The 24,368-nt window shown below is 40.4% G+C and overlaps 1 protein-coding gene across 1 annotated transcript in view; it reads left to right on the top strand.

Annotated features, from left to right (window-relative positions):
• The window catches only part of LOC307062543 (cytochrome P450 3A29-like), a gene marked incomplete at its 5' end in the record, with an annotated part of 42,065 nt that extends 18,314 nt beyond the window's left edge, over positions 1 to 23,751 (top strand). Inside the window, 6 exons of the mRNA XM_079718284.1 lie at positions 2,050 to 2,177; positions 6,069 to 6,135; positions 8,948 to 9,108; positions 11,775 to 12,001; positions 20,354 to 20,516; positions 23,616 to 23,751. Of these exons, the coding sequence (XP_079574410.1) occupies positions 2,050 to 2,177; positions 6,069 to 6,135; positions 8,948 to 9,108; positions 11,775 to 12,001; positions 20,354 to 20,516; positions 23,616 to 23,711 (842 nt within the window). The 3' untranslated portion in view covers positions 23,712 to 23,751. The remainder of the gene's footprint in view (positions 1 to 2,049; positions 2,178 to 6,068; positions 6,136 to 8,947; positions 9,109 to 11,774; positions 12,002 to 20,353; positions 20,517 to 23,615) is intronic.
• Positions 23,752 to 24,368: the final 617 nt, after the last annotated feature.

Below are 24,368 nucleotides of genomic sequence, written 5' to 3'. Positions count from 1 at the left end.
TCTATTAGATGATCATGTGGTCATTGTTTTTTATTCCTTTGACATGGTTTATTATAACACTTTGTATTCTTGGGACAAAGCCCACTTGGCTATGGTGTGTATCACTTTTTATATGTTGCTAGATTCAGTTTGCTAGTATTCTGTTGAGGATTTGTGCACCCATGGTATAAGATATGTTGGTCTGTAGCTTTCTTTACTTGTGCTGGTTTGAATGATTGATTAATTGATTGATTGATTGACTGATTGAAGCAAAGTATAGTGATTTTATTAGGAAAACCAGTAGACCAGGAAGATGGTGGACTTGTGTCCCAAAGAACCATCTTATCCAATTTGCCTGGTTTTAGTACAGATTCATACAATTTGGAAGTGTTCCAACATCTTCCACTTTTTAGAAGGGTTTGTTTAAAACAATGGTGTTAATTCTTTAAATATTTGGTAGTATTCACCATTGAAACCATCTAGACATGAGCTTTTCTTTGCCAAACTGTGGGTGGTTTCTGGATTACTAACTAAAACTTTGTACTTCTTATAGGTATATCAGATTGTCTATTTCTTTTTAAGTCAGTTTCTATAGTTTGTGTCTTTCTAAGAATCCATCCATTTTATCTAAATTGTCTAATTTATTTCCATACTGTTGTTCATAGATTACTTTTTTGTCTTGAAATAAAGTTAATTTATAATGTTGTGTTAGTTTCAAGTGTACAGCAAAGTGATTCAGCTATGCAGACACACACACATATATGTATTCTTTTTTTAAATTAATTAATTAATTTTTGGCTGTGATGGGTCTTCGTTGCCACGCGCGGGCTTTCTCTAGCTGCAGCGAGTTGGGTCTACTCTTCACTGTGGTGTGTGGGCTTCTCACTGTGGTGGCTTCTTTTGTTGCGGAGCACGGGCTCTAGGTGCACGGGCTTCAGTAGTTGTGGCTCGTGGGCTCTAGAGCGCAGGCTCAGTAGTTGTGGCGCAGGGGCTTAGTTGCTCTGAGGCATGTGGGATCTTCCCAGACCAGGGATCAAACCCATGTCCCCTGCATTAGCAGGCAGATTCTTAACCACTGCACCACCAGGGAAGTCCCTGTATATGTATTCTTTTTCAGATTCTTTTCCTATAGGTTATTACAAGTTATTGAGTATATGTAGATTTCTTTATAGTCCTTTTCATTTTTAAAATGTCAGTAGCAATTTCTGATGCTAAAAATTTGAGTGTTTTCTCTTATTTTCTTGGCCAATCTATCTAAAAAACCTTTTCAAAACATCAGCTTTTGTTTTCACTGATTTTCTCCATTGTTTTTTATTCTCCTGTTCATTATAGTTTCTTCACTTATCTTTACTATTTTCTACCTTCTGCTTACTTTATGTTTTGTTTGCTCTTCTCTTTTCAGTGTATTAAGGTGAAATTTAGCATCTTGATTTGAGATCTCTGTTCTTTAAATATCTAAACATATAGCCATAAATATCTCTCTGAACACCACTTTTGCTCCATCCCATCAGTTTTGGTATATTGTGTCTTCATTTTTATTTATCTAAAAGTAATTTCTGATTGCCTTTTGATATCTTCTACAACCTATTGGGTATTTAAATGTGTGTTATTTAATTTCTACATATTTGTGTGTTTCCCAATTTTCTTTCTGTTATTGATTTCTAATTACATTCCATTGTGGTGGAAAGACACACACCATATTATTTCTATCATGACTATTATTTTTTAAACTGCACGATTAATTGAAGTAACAGATTACAGTCTGGTTTATCCAAAGAGATGCTAGTCCAAGAATTAAAGGCCATGAGGTCCCAGAATGTAATCCAGTTCCTTTGGTCAATCCAAAGATGCAGAAGGGGCCACTGATCTCACTGTTGTAGTGATGGCCCCTATATGTGGACTTGGCCTTGCTCAGTCATTGGCTTCGAAGTCTGAGCAAAGGTCATAGAGGCAATGGGTCATGATCGAGTATCCTGGTGGTTTTACTTTTTTAATTGGTAGAGCAAATTATGATTGCTCCAAGTAAACTTTGCATTTTCACTGTGCTTCCTTTTATCTTTTCCCCTACAGTATTCTTTCCATTCCTCATCCCAGTCTTTGAAGTATTAAATATTACTCTGTTTCCAAAAAGTTCTGTGAATTTTTTAACGAAGTCTGTAAAAAGGATGAAAGAGAGTCGCCTCAAAGATAAACAAATGGTAAAGTCTGGTGGTGGTTACATGAGGGGGTTCACTTTTTGATAATTTATTGAGCTATACACCTATTTCTTATGCATATCTCTACATTTTTTAAAGGTAGGTAGAAAACTATACAGTTTAGAATCAGAGGGCTCTAAAATTTGGGGGGAATGAATAAGGAGGAAGTTGGGGAAGGAAATAAGAGTATGAGCCAGAGAGCAATATTTAAATATAATAATAGGCATGCCAATTAGTATGTCACTGCATAAATATTATTGAGATAAGGAGTTTACCACTTTTTTTCAATAAATGGTTAAGGGATAAAAGTTACTGATTAAAAATGATTTCACTGGTATTTCACCAAATATTAGCTTGGCAAAGAATCACTTCAGTTCCAAGCTTCCTATTTCACAGGTTGTCCAATGGAAGGCCCTGTCAGGCACCTGATGCAGTGTAGACATTTTAAAAGTTGAGTCCACTCATAGTTGGAGTGGACAGGAGTCTTCTCTGGCCATTGAAGCCACAAGTGGGTTAACCCAGATTTGCCTTCATGAGGGCTAGAGGCCAGCACAAGTATGTCTGCAGGTCAGGGGACAGGGCTGGGTACTCAGGATGTCACTGAAGAATGTGTAGCATTCTGGAAGGGTGAAGGGCTTGAAGATGCTTCTACAAAAGCTGCCAATGAACTCTGCAAATATCAGGGGATTAATTTATGTGGTCATTCATTAAGAATTAAAGTTGCAGACAAGCCTCTTAGACAGCCTCATCTACCAGAGGGCAGACAGCAGAAGCAAGAAGAACTACAATCCTGCAGCCTGTGGAACAAAAACTACATTCACAAAAAGATAGACAAGATGAAAAGGCAGAGCGCTGTGTACCAGATGAAGGAACAAGATAAAACCCCAGAAAAACAACTAAATGAAGTGGAGATAGGCGACCTTCCAGAAAAAGAATTCAGAAAAATAATAGTGAAGATGATCCAGGACCTTGGAAAAAGAATGGAGGCAAAGATCAAGAAGATGCAAGAAATGTTTAACAAAAACCTAGAAGAATTAAAGAACAAACACCTAGAAGAATTAAAGAACAAACAAACAGAGATGAACAATACAATAACTGAAATGAAAACTACACTAAAGAATCAATAACAGAATAACTGAGGCAGAAGAACAGATAAGTGGTCTGGAAGACAGAATGGTGGAATTCACTGCCGCAGAACACAATAAAGAAAAAAGAATGAAAAGAAATGAAGACAGCCTAAGACAACTCTGGGACAACATTCTCATTATAGGGGTCCCAGAAGGAGAAGAGAGAGCGAAATGACCTGAGAAAATATTTGAAGAGATTATAAGTTGAAAACTTCCCTAACATGGGAAAGGAAACAGCCACCCAAGTCCAGGAAGTGCAGGGAGTCCCATACAGGATAAACCCAAGGAGAAACATGCTGAGACACATAGTAATCAAATAGGCAAAAATTAAAGACAAAGAAAAATTATTGAAAGTGGCAAGGGAAAAACGACAAAGAACATACAAGGGAACTCCCATAAGGTTAAGAGCTGATTTCTCAGCAAAAACTCTATAAGCCAGAAGGGAGTGGCATGATATACTTAAAGTGATGAAAGGGAAGAACCTACAACCAAGATTACTCTACCCGGCAAGGATCTCATTCATATACGATGGAGAAATCCAAAGCTTTACAGACAAGCAAAAGCTAAGAGAATTCAGCACCACCAAACCAGCTCTACAACAAATGCTAAAGGAACTTCTCTAAGTGGGAAACCCAAGAGAAGAAAAGGACCTACAAAAACAAACCCATAACAATTAAGAAAATGGTAATAGGAACATACATATAGATAATTTACCTTAAAAATGAATGGGTTAAATGCTCCAACCAAAAGACACAGGCTCAGTGAATGGATACAAAAAGACCCATATACATGCTGTCTGCAAGAGACCCACTTCAGACCTAGGGACACATACAGACTGAAAGTGAGGGGTTGGAAAAAGATATTCCATGCAAATGGAAATCAAAAGAAAGCTGGAGTAGCAATACTCATATCAGATAAAATAGAGTTTAAAATAAAGAATGTTACAAGAGACAAGGAAGGACACTACTTAATGATCAAGGGATCAATCCAAGAAGAAGATATAACAATTATAAATTTATATGCACCCAACATAGGAACACCTCAATACATAAGGCAACTGCTAAGAGTTATAAAAGAGGAAATTGACAGTAACACAATAATAGTGGGGGGCTTTAACACCTCACTTACACCAATGGACAGATCATCCAAACAGAAAATTAATAAGGAAACACGAGATTTAAATGACACAATAGACCAGATAGATTTAATTGATATTTGTAGGACATTCCATCCAAAAATAGCAGATTACACTTTCTTCTCAAGTGTGCATGGAACATTCTCCAGGATAGATTACATCTTGGGTCAGAAATCAAGCCTCAGTAAACTTAAGAAAATTGAAATCACATCAAGCATCTTTTCTGACCACAATAATATGAGATTAGAAATCAATTATAGGGAAAATAATGTAAAAAAACATAAACACATGGAGGCTAAACAATACACTACTTAATAACCAAGAGATCACAGAAGAAATCAAAGAGGAAATAAAAAAATACCTAGAGACAAATGACTACGAAAACACGACGATCCAAAACCTATGGGATGCAGCAAAAGCAATTCTAAGAGGGAAGTTTATAGCTATACAAGCCTACCTCGAGAAATAAGAAACATCTCAAATAAACAACCTAACCTTACACCTAAAGCAATTAGAGAAAGAAGAACAAAAAACCCCCAAAGTTAGCAGAAGGAAAGAAATCATAAAGATCAGATCAGAAATAAATGAAAAAGAGATGAAGGAAACAATAGCAAAGACCAATAAAACTAAAAGCTGGTTCTTTGAGAAGATAAACAAAATTGATAAACGATTAGCCCGACTCATCAAGAAAAAAAGGGAGAAGACTCGGGCTTCCCTGGTGGCACAGTGGTTGAGAGTCCGCCTGCCAATGCAGGGGACACAGGTTCGTGCCCCGGTCCAGGAAGATCCCACATGCTGTGGAGCGGCTAGGCCCGTGAGCCATGGCTGCTGAGCCTGCATGTCCGCAGCCTGTGCTCCGCAACGGGAGAGGCTGCAAGAGTGAGAGGCCCGTGTACCGCAAAAAAAGACTCAAATCAATAGAATTAGAAATGAAAAAGGAGAAGTAACAACTGACATGGCAGAAATACAAAGCAACTGTATGCCAATAAAATTGACAACCTGGAAGAAATGAACAAATTCTTAGAAATGCACAACTTTCTGAGACTGAACCAGGAAGAAATAGAAAATATAAACAGACCAATCATGAGCACTGAAATTGAGACTGTGATTAAAAATCTTCCAACAAACAAAAGCCCAGGACCAGATGGCTTCACAGGTGTGGTGTGATGAATTGGGAGATTGGGATTGACATATATACACTAATATCTATCAAATGGATAACTAATATGAACCTGCTGTATAACTAACTAAATAAATAAAAGAATTAAAGTTGGAGGGAAAACAGGGACTGATGTCATGAATCTTTTCCTAAGCAAACAGGTATGACAGGAGAGAGAGCAGATAACTCTTTAGTTAAGAAGCTGTTTCAAAAGCCAGAGAAACCAAAGATCAGAGAGAGTGAGGACCAAAAAGCAGTTGGACATGATGGCTGGGTTTCTCTCAGGGAAACATCATGCTCTCTAAGATTTGTAGGTGGATGTTTTGGTCACTGAGGACTTAGTCAGTACTCGTCAGCCTTCTGCTCTTTAAGGGGCCATATTCTCAGGAAAGAGGTGTGAAATATGCACTCCTGATTTATTTCTGTCTTCACAAGTAACTTTCTGCCATTGACATTTCTCTTTCTGTTTCCAGCATCGAGTGGATTTTCTTCAGCTGATGATTAACTCCCAGAATTCCAAAGAAATTGACACCCATAAAGGTAACCAAGGAGAGCTTCAGAGGGGCCACTATCAGTGGGGCACAGAGCTAGGGGGTGGTTTTGAAAATGTGCAGGAAGTTTTCCAGGCAGCTGGGGATTTCTGCCAAGTTGAAGGAAGACACATGGTCAGATAGAAATGGTAGCCAGAGATACTTCATAGGTGTATGCAGGCATAACTTTGTTCAGAGCTTGAAGGGCAAGTATAACAAGGATGTCATGCCCATCAGTCAGTCATGGTCTGTGGATCACCTACAGCCTCTGGGGAGCTTGTTTCCAATGTCAATTCTCAGGCTCCTCTGGACCCAGTGAGTCAGAACCTCTGCCTGGAAATTTGCATCAAGACTTCATCCCATCAAGAGTCACATTGCCCCAGTGTTGGTTGCCCCTTAACTTGGAACACTTGGTTAAAGTTGTGTTCACTAGCTTAGTATACTGTAAAGTTCAATTTTTTCCTTTGTCATTAACAAGTACCTTATGGGAGAAGACTTTGAGACTGGAAATATACTGTTTCTCTTCAAATTGTCACCCACTAGTTTTACCATCCATGGATGGTTTTTGACTGAAACCATTGTTACTGTGGTGGTTGCAATATGATGACTTTCTAATTCCATCATTCTTCTGTATTTATGAATTGATGTTCTTTTGTAGGGAGAGCTCTCCATTCTCCCCCAATCATTTATTTGTTTATTTATATCAGCATGATCTCATGTATAACTAAGTTACTCTCTTACATCATTCTTCATTTTGATTTTCAGGTTCTTTCAGTTTTGTCCACTGGAGCTTTCTCAAGTGCGATCCTGTATTCTCTTTTCTTTTCTTCTTTCTTCTTTTTAAATCTTTTTTTTTAATGGACTATTTTTTAGAGCAGCTAGGTTCACAGCGAAGTTGAGTGGAAAGTACAGAGATTTCCAGTGTATACATCCTACCCCAACTACACACAGCTCCCCGACTATCAAAAGATGATACCAGAGTTGTGCCCTTGTTACAATCAATGAATGTACATTAATACATTATTATCACCCAATGTCTATAGTTGACCTTAGGGTTCATTCTTGGTGTTGTACATTCCATGGGTTTTTGACAAATGTATAATGAGCTATATCCACCATTACAGCACACAGAGTATCCAGTATTCTTTAATCTATCAGTTTTGGGGAACTTCCTCACTTTCTGATGTAAGACAGTCCAGGTTTCTCTTTTATTTCCCCTGAGTAGCCCTGGAATCAGCCATTTTTTCCCAAGAAACTCTGGTTCCCTTTAGTGAGAAATGGTATTTAGAAATCAAAATCTGGGATCTTAGGAAGGCTCGTTGCTACTAGGGTTTCTTTGCTTCTATCCTCTCAATGGAAAAAGTTAAGAACATCAGATATATTTATACAAGACTGATGAACATAAGGATTTCTATATCACCCATAACCAGTGATATAAACAGCCTTGCTCTTTCAAACAAGAAGTCCCTGATCTTTAGTTTATTCCATGACATGAATACTCCCATGTGTTTAATTTCAAGCTATGAATGGTTTGACAACCGTCTCACAAGATTCTTGAATTTTAAAAAATTGTTCCTGAGCAGGGACGAGCTGATGCCAGCACACCACTATAAATATATCTAAAACTATGTGTAGATCTTTTTCACACTCATTTTGTATTGTGTGTGTGTGTGTGTGTGTGTGTGTGTGTGTGAATTGCTTGGTTGGGGCAGGTACCACATTGATCTGAGTGCTCTAAGTAACTAAAGGTCCTACTTCAGTCCCATCAAATAGATAAGAGCCTGATCACGCTTGGTCTCTTGGGAGAAAATAAAAAGAGAGACCTATTTATAATTACATGGGCTGTTTAGTGAGGCTAAAGGAGAGCAAAGAGAGGGGGTGTGTACTGAGAAGATGACATTCTGGCCATGATTGAATAAGCATTGCTACTTCCACTCCCTGGCCCCTATTTTTCTATACTGCGTGCTGACTAATACCCTTCTAGGGAGACATTTTTCCTTCTGCTACTTTAATGCCATTGATTAGACTAGGGTCAATCACAACTCTTTTAGCTTTTAGTCAATCTCTGTAGTTTCTGTACATATCTGAGATCCCCCAGAGAAGACTTATGCCCCAGGTCTTCCATTGCCTGATGCCTGTCAAATGTATAATCCATGCTTCTCAGGCCAGGTTTTGCTCGCAAATCATCACATATCGTGAAAGTTCTGATTCTGTAGTTCTAGTTTAGGATTGAAGACTCTGAATTTCTCATAAGTTCCCAGATGTTGGTGATGCTCATGGTCCATCAACACACTTTGAGTAAAAACAGCCTTATGTTGTTCTAAGTTCCCACAAACATGTTTAGATAAAAAGTAACTTCATTTTCCCTATAATATAGCCTCAGTCTTGTAAAATCTGCCAAAGAATCAAGTTTTACTTTAGCTAGAATAATTTAAGTTATTCTGGAAGAGAATGTTATCCCATATTAATTACAGCTAAAGCACTTTTAGGATTATCCAAGGGACATACTAATAGTACTGTGTAAGTTAAACAAAATTGCTGTCTCTTGAAATTACCCAGCTGCGCCGTGGGGGAGGTGGCGTAGTCAGCAGCAGGGGCCGAGGAGAGTATAGACACTGGGGAAAACTGGATTCAGACAATTCTTGCTTTTTTCTGGCTCTTTAAGGAAGACATGAGAACACAAAGCACTACCAGTTTAATTTTCAACTGCTTTTACATTTTCCCACTAGGGATTTGGCAGTTTCATTTGGATTTCTCATCATCTAAACTGTGATGTTTTATATTGATGTGATTTATCTAAAATGTCCCTCCTCTCCTTTTAGTTCTGTCTGACACAGAACTCGCGGCCCAAAGTATTATCTTTATTTTTGCTGGCTACGAGACCACTAGCACTTCTCTTTCCTTCATTATATATGAATTGGCCACTCACCCTGATGTCCAGCAAAAGCTGCAGGAGGAGATTGATGCAACTTTCCCCAATAAGGTGAGTGATGATACCTGGAGAGAGAGGGGGAAGGTGAAGCCTTAGCAAGAATGCCTCCTCATCACTTCTTAGAATATATTTGCAAAAAGCATGAGCCTCAAATCTTTCACCTGTGCTATTTAGGAAGGATCTAAAGCATACAAAACAAAGGGAAAAACATAGGTTATGTGTGGTACAGACAGGAATATAGGTACTGTGGAAAAAATGCTGGTACTGGCATATCATACATTACAGTATGCCATGTAAAAATCACAGTACCTCAGTGGCATCTAACAGTAAGCATTTATTGCTCCAGTGTCTGCATAGTTAGTTATCTGTTGATATGGCTGGACTTCCTTGGTTCTGGGTGTTGACTGATGTAGGCTGGCCTTGGCTATGCAGTTGGGGTGACTCAGCTCCACACGTGCTCCACATGTGTCTCATACTCCACATGTCTGCTTCTCAGGGCAATGGCAGATGGCACGAGCAGGAAGCCCAATCATGTGGGTGACTTTCAAATCTCTGCAAGCACCACACTTAGCCAACTTTCCACTGGTTCAAAGTGAGTCACCTGGCCAACCTGAGTCAGAATGGGAGGCACTACTGGGTTAATTGACAAAGGGCATGGACCCAGGAAGGACTGGAGAACTGGGACCATTAATTCAGTCTACCGCCCTCGGTACACTGCAGACTAGGAGGAGCCTTGTAACAACAAAGGGCTTAAAGTAGGAAACAGAGGACGTGAGTTTGAGTCCTGGCTGTGGTTTTAGACAAGTTTTATCACCTTTCAGAATCCTGAGTCCTTCAAATACAAGATAAGGATAGATTGTAGTGCCTACCTAAGTTAGAGATGATCTGTCTTCTCTGGTAAATCTCACATTGGGATTCTTTTGATGCAATAAGGTGAAAAGGTCACTAAGAGACAGGCTAGCTAAAGCATTGTGTTCTCCCCTTTTTATAATAATACTTATAATAACAACACTATTGGCTAACATTTGCTTCTTATGATATATGTCTATCTAAGTACTTTCTAGTTATAAATGAATCTAACCTTCATAAAATTCTGTATAAGTCAGGAGAAGCTAGGTTATGCCTCAGTAACAGGTTAGCCCTCAAATCTCAGTGGCTTTACAGAGCAGAGGTTTACTTCTAACCCACATCTACATGACAACATGGCTTGTTAGTGGAGGATGGGAGCGGGCAGCTCGGCTCCACAGCTCGGGGATAGAGGCTAAGAGGCTCCACCTTCCTGTAGCTGCCTTATCTGGAGCATGAGGACTTCCTGTTGTCTGGGGAATAAGGGACTCGAACGTTGCTCACTGGCTTTTCAAATGATTTGTCCCCAAACTGACATAATCGCCTCAGTTCACAGCCCATTGGCAAAGCTGGTTTCCTGTAACTTCCAGTGGGCTGGGAAATACAGGGACTACATGGATACTGGGTGAGCAGTGAGTGTCTCTGCCACACAAGCCTATGAAGTGTCAACTCTGATTATCTCCATGTAACATTTCAGAAACCTGAGCGACAGAGAGATGAAATACTTTCACATACTAGTCGTGTACCTAGTGGTGAAAACGCCAACCTATGTGCCAGGGTGTCTGTCTCCTGAGCCAACTCTTTTTTTTTTTTTTTCTTTTTGCGGTACTGGGACTCTCACTGTTGCGGCCTGTCCTATTGCGGAGCACAGGCTCCGGACGCACAGGCTCAGCGGCCATGGCTCACGGGCCCAGCCGCTCCGCGGCATGTGAGATCTTCCTAGACTGGGGCACGAACCCGTGTCCCCTGCATCGGCAGGCGGACTCTCAACCACTGTGCCACCAGGGAAGCCCATCCTGAGCCAACTCTTACCCTCTACACTGTTACCCCTTAAATATAACCCCATGTGACAGCCACATGTCACCCCCACTGGTCTCAGATCTCTGCCAAAAGTGGAATTCTTTGTGGTGTGAGGAGAGCTGGCCTCTGCGGCTGGAGTGGCTTGTTTAGACCTTCAGACCTTACAGTCACCCCTGAAGGGACAACAGGAGACTGTTCCAGCAACAGATGCTGTGGCTGAGGGTAGGGTTCTCATCCTCTTGTAACTTTCCCTGGATCTGAAATTGTGTTCCTTGTAGCACCCAATCTTGCTCTTTGTTTTTGTATTTGGTGTAGAAAGGAACTCGTTTCTCCCCAAATTATTTATAGAGTTTTCATATAATATAGTGCTTCCAAACTTTATATGTATAATGAAAAGAATTAGCAGTCAGGAGTTTTCAACTTAAAACCTTTATGTTGAGCAGGGGATTTGCTCTTTTATGCATTTCTTTCCTTGGTACAAATGTAGTGGCCTCACTTTCAAAAGGAAACAGTGACTTTGGCCTATTTCACTTAAGACTAAGGATCATAGTCTATTGGTCACGTTTGTTCTCATGAGAAAGAAAATACACTAGACGATAACGTGCAGGATTTCAGGCCCTGTTTAGGGCCTTGTCCTAACATCTCCCATAGTCATAACTACGCTACACACCTCTGTGGGCCATTGAGCAGGTCAGAGCACATGATAGATATTAAAATGTCTATAAATGCTAAGGTCCTCTACCAATTTAAATTATTCCCTGGAGCTCCTAACATTTCAATAGGACTACACAGATGGAGTTGAAGGTTGATCCGAAATCTTAATTTATCAAAATCTCTTTTTCTCTTCCCAGGCGCCTCCCACCTACGAGGCTCTGGTACAGATGGAGTATCTTGACATGGTGTTGAATGAAACTCTCAGAATATTCCCAATTGCTGGTAGACTTGAGAGGGTCTGTAAGAAGGATGTGGAAGTCAATGGGGTGTTCATTCCCAAAGGGACAACAGTGGTGGTGCCACTCTTCGTTCTTCACAACGACCCAGAGCTCTGGCCAGAGCCTGAGGAGTTCCGTCCTGAAAGGTATAAGATCCTGAGGAAAGAACACCCACCCTGATCCTTTTTGGTGCTTGCATATTTTGACAACTCTTATTATAGTTGACAAGTGGGTGATCATGCAATAATTTATTTGTATATCTTTTTATTGTTGGAAGATTTTTCTCTTTAAGGGTGTTCATTATATGAGTCAAAATTATACAAAGTATAGACTAGAAAAAGAAAATGATAGCTGTCTACCTTCCTAATACCTTAAGATAGGCCTCATTAATAATGTCATATATATCCTTATGGACATTTTTCTATGCATATATAGATTTTAAAAACAGGATGGTATTATACTTTATTTGGTTTTGAACTTCTTACTTTATTTAACAGTAAAGTATAAACAACATTCTATGTGTATATGTTTGTATGCATATGCCATAATTTACCTAACCACTGTCTTTTTATTTCCTTTAAGCCTTTCTCTCTGCTCTCTCTTAGCTCTCTGAATTCACCCCATGTTCCCACATTCCATATTTTTAAACATTGGCTACATTTCCTCTAGCATTATTGTGAGAGTGCAGGCTGGGGACCTAGAGGTCTCATCCCTGATGGTTCAAGCAGCTTCACTGAGGACAGATGTGCACACAGGTGCCCTGGTTCTGTCTGTGGCTGCACACCTGGGTCAGGTCCCTTCTACCTCAGTATTTGGTGACTTTCCAAAGTGAAGTCATCTGTTCTCTACATGTCTGAGATTTCCTCCTTGGACGGGTCTTGAGCATCCTCTTCTGGGAATTCAGAGCCAAGATCTGGTTTGGGCACAGACTGGACCCTGGAAAGAGTTAATGCTCTCCCTTTTAGTGTATGGTAAGCAAAATTTGGAATGAACTTTTTAGGCCAGTAGCTGAGATCTAGACATTTATTACAATGTATCAGCTCCCTGATGGCCAAGAGTTGTTTTGTTTGCCATGGTGTCCCGAGTGCTAGCACAATGGTGACACATAGCACTTATTGACAGAAGAGTCAGAGTGGACCAAGTTCTCTGTTTTCTGGGCCAGAGAACCTCTGCAGTTCTTCCAAGCTCAGTAGCTCCCTGTCCTGCAGCTTCACGAGCCTGGAACCAGAGACCACTCACTGTACTTCCCTTTGATTCATTCAGTCGTCAAGCAGAGAATAAATGCTCACCTGTGGGTCAGGGACTGGGCCAGGCAGTGAGAAATCCAAAGGTTAGGAAAAAAGCCCATTATGGAGAATTTTTAAAATATTCACAAGTATGTGTGATTTGACACATACACTGGAATACTTTATAGGCACAAGCCTATGAAATACTTTATTTAAGAAAAATTTTCAACATCTTTATTGGAGTATAATTGCTTTACAATGGTATGTTAGTTTCTGTTTTATAACAAAGTGAATCAGCTCTACATATACACATATCCCCATATCTCCTCCCTCTTGCGTCTCCCTCCCATCCTCCCTATCCCACCCCTCTAGGTGGTCACAAAGCACCGAGCTGATCTCCCTGTGCTATGCGGCTGCTTCCCACTAGCTATCTATTTTACATTTGGTAGTGTGTATAAGTCCATGCCACTCTCTTACTTCGTCCAAGCTTACCCTTCCCCCTCCCCGTGTCCTCAGGTCTATTCTCTACATCTGCGTCTTTATTCCTGTCCTGCCCCTAGGTTCTTCATAACCATTTTTTGTAAGATTCCATATATATGCGTTAGCATACGGTATTTGTTTTTCTCTTTCTGTCTTACTTCACTCTGTATGACAGACTCTAGGTCCATCCACCTCACTACAAATAACTCAATTTCGTTTCTTTTTATGGCTGAGTAGTATTCCATTGTATATATGTGCCACATCTTTTTTATCCATTCATCTATTGATGCATGCTTAGGTTGCTTCCATGTCCTGGATATTGTAAATAGAGATGCAATGAACATTGTGGTACATGACTCTTTTTGAATTATGGTTTTCTCAGGGTATATGCCCATTAGTGGGATTGCTGGGTCGTATGGGAGTTCTATTTGTAGTTTTTTAAGGAACGTCCATACTGTTCTCCATAGTGACTGTATCAATTTACATTCCCACCAGTAGCACAAGAGTGTTCCCTTTTCTCCACACCCTCTCCAGCATTTATTGTCTGTAGATTTTTTGATGATGGCCATTCTGACTGGTGTGAGGTGACACCTCATTGTAGTTTTGATTTGCATTTCTCTAATGATTAGTGATGTTGAGCATTCTTTCATGTGTTTGTTGGTAATCTGTATATGTTCTTTGGATAAATGTCTATTTAGGTCTTCTGCCCATTTTTGGATTGGGTTGTTTGTTTTTTTGATATTGAGCTACATGTGCTGCTTGTAAATTTTGGAGATTAATCCTTTGTCAGTTGCTTCATTTGCAAATATTTTCTCCTTTTCTGAGGGTTGTCTTTTCATCTTGTTTATGGTTTCCTTTGTTGTGCAAAAGCTTTGAAGTTTCATTAGGTCCCATTTTTGATTTTTGTTTTTATTTCCATTTCTCTAGGAGGTGGGTCAAAAAGGGTCTTGCTGTGATTGATGTCATAGAGTGTTCTGCCTATGTTTTCCTCTAAGAGTTTGATAGTGTCTGGCCTTACATTTAGGTCTTTAATCCATTTTGAGTTTATTTTTGTGTATGGTGTTAGGGAGTGTTCTAATTTCATTCTTTTACATGTAGCTGTCCAGTTTTCCCAGCGCCACTTATTGGAAAAGCTGTCTTTTCTCCATTGTATATCCTTGCCTCCTTTGTCATAGATTAGTTGACCATAGGTGCGTAGGTTTATCTCTGGGCTTTCTATCCTGTTCCATTGATCTATATTTCTGTTTTTGTGCCAGTACCATACCGCCTTGATTACCGTAGCTTTGTAGTATAGAAGTCAGGGAGCCTGATTCCTCCAGCTCTGTTTTTCTTTCTCAAGATTGCTTTGGCGGGCTTCCCTGGTGGCGCAGTGGTTGGGAGTCCGCCTGCCGGTGCAGGGGACATGGGTTCGTGCCCCGGTCTGGGAGGATCCCACGTGCCGCGGAGCGGCTGGGCCCGTGAGCCATGGCCGTTGGGCCTGCGCGTCCGGAGCCTGTGCTCCGCAACGGGAGAGGCCACAACAGTGAGAGGCCCACATACCACCAAAAAAAAAAAAAAAAAAAAAAAAGATTGCTTTGGCTATTTAGGGTCTTTTGTATTTCCATACAAATTGTGAAAATTTTTGTTCTAGTTCTGTGAACAATGCCATTGGTAGTTTGATAGGGATTGCATTGAATCGGTAGATTGTTTTGGGTAGTAGAGTCATTTTCACAATGTTGATTCTACCAATCCAAGAACATGGTATATCTCTCCATCTTTAATTTCTTTCATCAGTGTCTTATAGTTTTCTTTTGTCTCCTTAGGTAGGTTTATTCCTAGGTATTTTCTTCTTTTTGTTGCAATGGTAAATGGGAGTGTTTCCTTAATTTCTCTTTCAGATTTTTCATCATTAGTGTATAGGAATGCAAGAGATTTCTGTTCATTAATTTTGTATCCTGCTACTTTACCAAATTCATTGATTGGCTCTAGTAGTTTTCTGGTGGCATCTATAGGATTCTCTATGTATAGTATCATGTCATCTGCAAACAGTGACAGCTTTACTTCTTCTTTTCCGATTTGGACTCCTTTTATTTCTTTTTGTTCTCTGATTGCTGTGGCTAAAACTTCCAAAACTACATTGAATAATAGTGGTGAGAGTGGGCAACCTTGTCTTGTTCCTGATCTTAGTTGAAATGGTTTCAGTTTTTCACCATTGAGAACGATGTTGGCTGTGGCTTTGTCATATATGGCCTTTATTATGTTGAGGTAAGTTCTCTCTATGCCTACCTTCTGGAGGGTTTTTATCATAAACGGGTGTTGAATTTTGTCAAAAGCTTTTTCTGCATCTATTGAGATGATCATATGGTTTTTATCCATCAATTTGTTAATATGGTGTATCACATTGATTGATTTGCATATATTGAAGAATCCTGGCATTCCTGAGATAAACCCCACTTGATCACGGTGTATGATCCTTTTAATGTGCTATTGGATTCTGTTTGCTAGTATTTTGTTGAACATTTTTGCATCTATGTTCATCAGTGATATTGGCCTATAGTTTTCTTTCTTTGTGAAATCTTTGTCTGGTTTCGGTATCAGGGTGATGGTGGCCTTGTAGAATGAGTCTGGGAGTCAACCTCCCTCTGCTGTATTTTGGAAGAGTTTGAGAAGGATAGGTATTAACTCTTCTCTAAATGTTTGATAGAATTCACCTGTGAAGCCATCTGGTCCTGGGCTTTTGTTTGTTGGAAGATTTTTAATCACAGTCTCAATTTCAGTGCTTGTGATTGGTATGTTTATATTTTCTATTTCTTCCTGGTTCAGTCTCGGAAAGTTGTGCTTTTCTAAGAATTTGTCCATTTATTCCAGGTTGTCCGTTTTATTGGCATATAGTTGCTTGTAGTAATCTCTCATGATCGTTTGTATTTCTGCAGTGTCAGTTGTTACTTCTCCTTTTTCATTTCTAATTCTATTGATTTGAGTCTTCTCCCTTTTTTTCTTGATGAATCTGGCTAATGGTTTATCAATTTTGTTTATCTTCTCAAAGAACCAGCCTTTAGTTTTATTGGTCTTTGCTATTGTTTCCTTCAGCTCTTTTTCATTTATTTCTGATCAGATCTTTATGATTTCTTTCCTTCTGCTAACTTTGGGGTTTTTTGTTCTTCTTTCTCTAATTGCTTTAGGTGTAAGGTTAGGTTGTTTATTTGAGATGTTTCTTGTTTCTTGAGGTAGGCTTGTATAGCTATAAACTTCCCTCTTAGAACTGCTTTTGCTGCATCCCATAGGTTTTGGGTCATCGTGTTTTCATTTTCATTTGTTTCTAGGTATTTTTTGATTTCCTCTTTGATTTGTTCTGTGATCTCTTGGTTATTAAGTAGTGTATTGTTTATCCTCCATGTGTTTGTATTTTTTACAGATTTTTTCCTGTAATTGATGTCTAGTCTCATAGTGTTTTGGTCAGAAAAGATACTTGATACAATTTCAATTTTCTCAAATTTACCAAGGCTTGATTTGTGACCCAAGATATGATCTATCCTGGAGAATGTTCCATGAGCACTTGAGGAGAAAGTGTATTCTGTTGTTTTTGGATGGAATGTCCTATAAATATCAATTAAGTCCATTTTGTTTAATGTATCATTTAAAGCTTGTGTTTCCTTATTTATTTTCATTTTGGATGATCTGTCCATTGGTGAAAGTGGGGTGTTAAAGTCCCCTACTCTGATTGTGTTACTGTCGATTTCCCCTTTTATGGCTGTTAGCATTTGCCTTATGTGTTGAGATGCTCCTATGTTGGGTGCATAAATATCTACATTTGTTATATCTTCCTCTTGGATTGATCCCTTGATCATTATGTAGTGTCCTTCTTTGTCTCTTATTATAGTCTTTATTTTAAAGTCTATTTTGTCTAATATGAGAATTGCTACTCCAGCTTTCTTTTGATTTCCATTTCCATGGAATATCTTTTTCCATCCCCTCACTCACTTTCAGTCTGTATGTGTCCCTAGGTCTGAAATGGGTCCCTTGTAGACAGCATATATATGGTTCTTGTTTTTGTATCCATTCAACCAGTCTGTGTCTTTTGGTTGGAGCATTTAATCCATTTACATTTAAGGTAATTATCAATATGTATGTTCCTATTACCATTTTCTTAATTGTTTTGGGTTTGTTATTGTAGGTCTTTTCCTTCTCTTGTGTTTCCTGCCTGGAGAAGTTACTTTAGCATTTGTTGTAAAGCTGGTTTGGTGGTGCTGAATTCTCTTAGCTTTTGCTTGTCTGTAAAGGTTTTAATTTCTCCATCGAATCTGTATGAGATCCTTGCTGGGTAGAGTAATCTTGGTTGTAGGTTTTTCCCTTTCATCACTTTAAATATGTCCTGCCACTCCCTTCTGGTTTGTAGAGTTTCTGCTGAAAGATCAACTGTTAACCTTATGGGGATTCCCTTGTATGTTATTTGTTGTGTTTCCCTTGCTGCTTTTAATATTTTTTCTTTGTATTTAATATTTGATAGTTTGATTAATATATGTCTTGACGTGTTTCTCCTTGGATTTATCCTATATGGGACTCTCTGTGCTTCCTGGACTTGATTAAGTATTTCCTTTCCCATATTAGGGAAGTTTTCGACTATAATCTCTTCAAATATTTTCTCAGTCCCTTTCTTTTTCTCTTCTTCTTCTGGGACCCCTATAATTCGAATGTTGGTGTGTTTAATGTTGTCCCAGAGGTCTCTGAGACTGTCCTCAATTCTTTTCATTCTTTTTTCTTTATTCTGCTCTGCATTAGTTATTTCCACTATTTTATCTTCCAGGTCACTTATCTGTTCTTCTGCCTCAGTTATTCTGCTATTGATTCCTTCTAGAGAATTTTTAATTTCATTTATTGTGTTGTTCATCATTGTTTCTTTGCTCTTTAGGTCTTCTAGGTCCTTGTTAAACATTTCTTGTATTTTCTCCATTCTATTTCCAAGATTTTGCATCATCTTTACTGTCATTACTCGAATTATGTTTCAGGTAGACTGCCTATTTCCTCTTCATTTGTTTGGTCTGGTGGGTTTTTACCTTGCTCCTTCATCTGCTGTGTGTTTCTCTGTCTTCTCATTTTGCTTAACTTACTGTAATTGGGGTCTCCTTTTTGTAGGCTGCAGGTTCATAGTTCCCATTGTTTTTGGTGTCTGCCCCCACCTGGTTGGTTCAGTGGGTTGTGTAGGCTTCCTCGTGGAGGGGACTAGTGCCTATGTTCTGGTGGATGAGGCTGGATCTTGTCTTTCTGGTGAGCAGGACTGCGTCTGGTGGTGTGTTTTGGGGTGTCTGTGACCTTAGTATGATTTTAGGCAGCCTCTCTGCTAATGGGTGGGGTTGTGTTCCTGTTTTGCTAGTTGTTTGGCATAGGGTGTCCAGCACTGTAGCTTTCTGGTCATTGAGTGGAGCTTGGTCTTAGTGTTGAGATGGAGATCTCTGGGAGAGCTTTCAGCGTTTGATATTACGTGGAGCCGGGAGGTCTCTGGTGGACCAGTGTCCTGAACTTGGCCCATCCATCTCAGAGGCACAGGCCTGACACCTGGCCAGAGCACCAAGACCCTGTCAGCCACACGGAATTATCAAGATAGTGGTCACTGGCAAGTGAAACCACAAGAGAAGAGGCCCGTGCTGTGCCTGGTCCTGCTGAGCAATTTTCAGACTTCAGCTCATTCTGGCAAGAGGGCGACTGGATCAGTGAGGCAGGGTGGGGTCCGTGAGGCGGGCGGCGCTCAGCTGGTACGCCGTCGAAGCCCTCGGGGAAGGCCGACATCGGCCCAGCCTCTGGCCTCCTGTAGCTGGGGCCTCTTTGCGGTCTCCTTCCCGGCGTCAGCTCGCTCTCACTCCTGCTTTGGCGGCTGTGCCTTTACCCTGAGCTTCTTCACTAGGCGAGCGCTCCCTGAGGTGATGCACAAAAAGCACAGGCCTAGCTGAAGCACGAGAAACAGGGGTGGAGCCACCTGAAATACTTTCAGTGTACCTGTATGTGCACATTCCCTGCTTAACAACCATCAGCCCACGTCTCTGTCCCATCCACATGCCACTGCTGCCCTTCTCCATGTTATTTTAAGTCACATTGTCTGTAAATATTACAAAATGTTTTGAAAAATAGGGCCTCTTTAAAATATACACAACTGCAATGCCATTATCAGTTTCCCCAAATATACATTTTTTCCTTGACATATTCAAATATCGAGGAGTCAAATTTGAATAGAACAGAGGTCTAAACATCAAGGAATTTATAGGCTAGTGGAACAGATAGACAAGGAAATCAGTGATTATTCTGGAGTAGTCATATGCCCATGTACATATTCTGACCTAAGCATCCCCTGTGTGGGGGAGAGAAAGAGAGACAGACAGAGAATGACACAAAGGAATTGGAAGGGATAGGAGAGGAAAACAATTGAAAAATAACAATTTAAATACTCAGAGACGTTTCTCCAGCTTCCTTCCCCCATGAGCACATGACCTACATAAGTGTGCGTGGAGATGGGAACCCATGTTTCCTTCAGCCAGTCTCATTTCCTAACTGCCATTCAGAGTGTGAACATCTCACCACCCTGAATGTAATTTTAGTGTTTAAAGGTAAATTTTCTTTAAACAGCATTTATCTCACCCCTGTAGAGTCAGGGGAATGGGAAGGATCCATTCTCACACAAAATAACCACAGCAGGATTCAATGACTAGACCACACAGGTATCTCTTATGCTACTGGTCCAAGAGTCAAGTTAAAACCTCAGATCTGGAGCTCTTGTGGTTTTTCTGTTTCATTAACTTGTTTCATCTACTTTTATGGTTACAGGTTCAGTAAGAAGAACAAGGACAGCATAAATCCTTACACATACCTGCCTTTTGGAATTGGACCCCGAAACTGCATTGGCATGAGATTTGTTATCATGAACATGAAACTTGCTCTCGTCAGAATCCTGCAGAACTTCTCCTTCAAACCTTGTAAAGAAACACAGGTCAGTAGTTAATTTTCTGCATGAATAACATTTTATTGGGAGTTTTTTTTTTTAACTGATGGGTCTGTATATATCTAAGCATGTTATCAATTCAAAGAATAATTTATTCTATTAGCCAGAGAATCTGTTTGGAGCCATCTGAAATCTTTCATTGTCAATCATCCATGGAGGGCTAAGTCTGTGGCTTTATAAAGCCCCAACTATAAAGATCATCTAGAGTCAATGCAGTTAGCATGAGATGATTATACACAGTGTGTTGAACTTCAGAAACATCTTAAATTTGGTTTCAAGTCCACTGGAATGAAGGGAAGTGTGTGCACAGTCATGAGAGCACACGCTGAAAAGTCATGGCTCTTCAGTGATGCCCGTCTCCACCAGAACTTACAGAAGCCCTCCTGACCTGGTTCTCAGCCTCTGCTTGTATAATGAACTTGATGGGGAGCTTTAAAAAAGCCCTGATGCCTAAGTCATCTCAGACTTTCTAAAATAATTCACCCGGAGTGTGGCATTCAAAGCGACCCCACTGATTCTCCTGTGTAGCCACAGTGAGAACCCTGATGGAAAGCATTTCTGCCAGATGTGAAGGACTCCCACAGCCCCCTCACCTTCCAGGGGTCCTGCTGCCATCAAGATGGGCTCCCTTTACCTTCTAATAATAACTCTATGTGTGCTCTTCCCCGCCCCCATTCTGTTCTTCCCCCTTCAAGTTCTAGTTCAACCCCAAGCCCCTCCATGGAGCCTTCCCCACCCAGTCCACAGCCCACTCTCCCCTCTGCTCTGTTATCAGTTACCACAGGCTGGCATCATGGATCCTACCACCTAACTTAACACTTTGCCATGGAACCATCCAGTTTGGTTCTTACGTTTTCTTTGTCCCTAAGAATACCCTTAACTCTAGCTTCTCATTTTATTCCTTTAATAAACTCCCAGTGCTGCCTTGCAGTCATCCGGTAAATGCTTGAAGAGTGACTTTCAGTTGATTTAGAGTTCTGGGACACAAATTATGTTCAGTTTGAACTTTTAAAATATAAAAAAAATGACATGTAGGGCTTCCCTGGTGGCGCAGTGGTTGGGAGTCCGCCTGCCAGTGCAGGGGACGCGAATTCGTGCCCCGGTCCGGGAGGCTCCCACGTGCCGCGGGGCGGCTGGGTCCGTGAGCCATGCCGCTGAGCCTGAGTGTCCGGAGCCTGTGCTCCACGACGGGAGAGGCCACAGCGGTGAGAGGCCCATGTACCGCAAAAAAAAAAAAAAAAAAAAAATGACATGTAAGTTCATGCTTAGTGTGTGTGTGTGTCTATTTGTCTACAGGGGAAATATATGTATGTCATATGAAATTTTAAAATACAAGGTGTTACATATATAGAAAGATCTGGAATCTCTCCTCTGAGGAGCACAAAGAACAGTTGCCATTGTTCATATCAAGCACGGCCCTGTAATAAGGCTTTTTTCTAGGAGTCACACATTTAGTAAGCAGCTACCCCACTTGAGTAGGCTTTCTCAGGGAAGAAGAGGATAGAGACGGTTTCCATTTTACTTGTGGGCGTCTGTGTGTCCATAGTGTAGGTGTGTACAGACAGGGGACTTAGCCCTGAGAGAAAGGGGGCCTCTGGCACACCTGGGAAGGGCAGATGCTCCCTGAAGCTCCACCCAGGCATCCACAGGCTGGGGCTTCTCTCCTCCATGACAATTTGCTTGCCCTTCAGTCAACTGAGATTAGAAGGTCACTGTTGGTTCCCCCAACTCTGAAGGAGCAACTGGGTGAAAAGGGGCTAAAAGTCTCAGACCAAACACTGTGGCCATCAGAAGTTCACCATTTGCGCTACACTTGGAGCCAGGAGGTGTTAAGAAACAGACATAATGCTTCACAACGACCTCTTCCCATCATGAAACTGGGTGGATTCTACTGGGAGAGGTGATTGGACGCTTTAGAAGTTGAGGAATGTGCTTACAATTAAAATTGTAATACCTATGCAGGATTACCTTGTAAGTTCCAACATACACAAAATTACCTCTATATCCTTTTCCGAGAAATTTTGCCATAATGCCTAAGAATCTGATATGTTTTTTGTTTGTTTGTTTTGCGGTACGCGGGCCTCTCACTGCCGCAGCCCCTCCCGCCGCGGAGCACAGGCTCCGGACGCGCAGGCCCAGCGGCCATGGCTCACGGGCCCAGCTGCTCCGCGGCACGTGGGATCCTCCCGGACCGGGGCACAAACCCGCTTCCCCTGCATCGGCAGGCGGACTCTCAACCACTGCGCCACCGGGGAGCCCCTCTGATATGTTTTTAAAACAGTATTTTTGCTTAAAATTTAAATCAATAAAGAACACAGGCCAACCTGATTTTGTATCAAGCCTGGTACAGAATAGGTGCTCAATAGATATTTTGCTGAATGAATGATGGATGAATTCTTTCACTATCCCTCTTGACACAGCTTATAGAATAAATATAAAGAATCAAAGATAGGTAGGGAAAATTGAATGGAGGCGTGCAAAAGGTACAAACTTCCAGTTATAAATAAGTACTAGGGCTATAATGCAAAACATGATGACTATTGTTAATATTTCTGTATGGTATAAGAAAGTAGGTCCTAAGAGTTCTCACAAAGGGAAAATAATATTTCTTTCTCTTTTCCTATCTATATGGGATGATGAATGTTAACAAAACTGTGGTAATAATTTTATGATATATGTAAGTCAAATCATGCTGTACACCTTAAATTTATGCACTGCTGTAAGTCAACTATATTGCAATAAAAACGGAAGTTAAATTCTGATAGGACATGAAAAGGGAATACCGTGAACAACTGTTTTCCCATATGTTTTATAATATACGTTAAATAGACCAATTCTCTGAAAGACACAAACTATTAACATTCAATCAAGAGAATATAGACATCCTGGCTGTCCCTATATCTGTCCCTCTATCTATCAAACATATTGAATCGGTAGTTTAAAAAAATCAAATATACATGATGCTAAAAGTAGCTTTTACATGTTTGTAAAGCATTATTGTCCATAATGTATCTCGTCTACTTTGCTTTTTTTGTTGTTGATGGGGCTCCATTAATCGGTTCTCATGTGTTTGTTTAAATGTTGCAGATCCCCCTGAAATTTCTCACTCAAGGACTTACACAATTGGAAAAACCTGTTGTTCTAAAGGTTGTGTCAAGAGATGCAAACATAAGTGGAGCCTGACTTTCTTGAAGGACATGGGCTTTGATCTTCAAGGAAGCTGTATCACCTGAGACTTTATTTACTTTGTGATAAAACCATTAAATGAAGATAGGCTTCACCTACTGCCCTTGATGGATGACTAGGTATTCTGCCCAATCATTTAGCTTTCTCACTGTCTATGTGGAGTGTTATATATTGCGTCATATAAAGGAGGTGACAAGTAAGTGCCGGATACTCAACTTCATGGGTTCTCCTAGGACCATCTCCATCCACCTGCAGTTAGTACCATCTACTCCTCCTGAGCACTGGTCAGAATGAAAATTTCTCGACAAACTCTAATGAAAATAAGAATGATTGTGGTGACTGAAGTAGTGACATTTATGTCACAGATTTTATTTTGAATATTCTAAATTAAATATTACATTGAGCAAGTCAATAAATATCTCTTTACAAAGTATTATCTGATGCCTTTGTGCACATTAGGGGGAATGTATACAGCAGAATCAGAGAGACTCAGGGACTAAATGCTTTTGACCATCACAATCCCTGGTGGGTGGGGCCTTTTAAAAACTACAGGTTGACATATTAAATAGGTAAGAGTTCATTGACTGTGACTTTGCCCAGTGCTTAGAAATCTGCCTTTTAAATCTACCTTTAGGGGCTTCCCTGGTGGCGCAG

The sequence above is a fragment of the Hyperoodon ampullatus genome (assembly GCF_949752795.1).
Source record: "Hyperoodon ampullatus genome assembly, chromosome: 14".
In the NCBI taxonomy this organism is placed as follows: Eukaryota; Metazoa; Chordata; class Mammalia; order Artiodactyla; family Ziphiidae; genus Hyperoodon; species Hyperoodon ampullatus.
The sequence above is the reverse complement of the archived record's forward strand: the minus strand, read 5'-3'. Positions and strand labels throughout refer to the sequence as shown.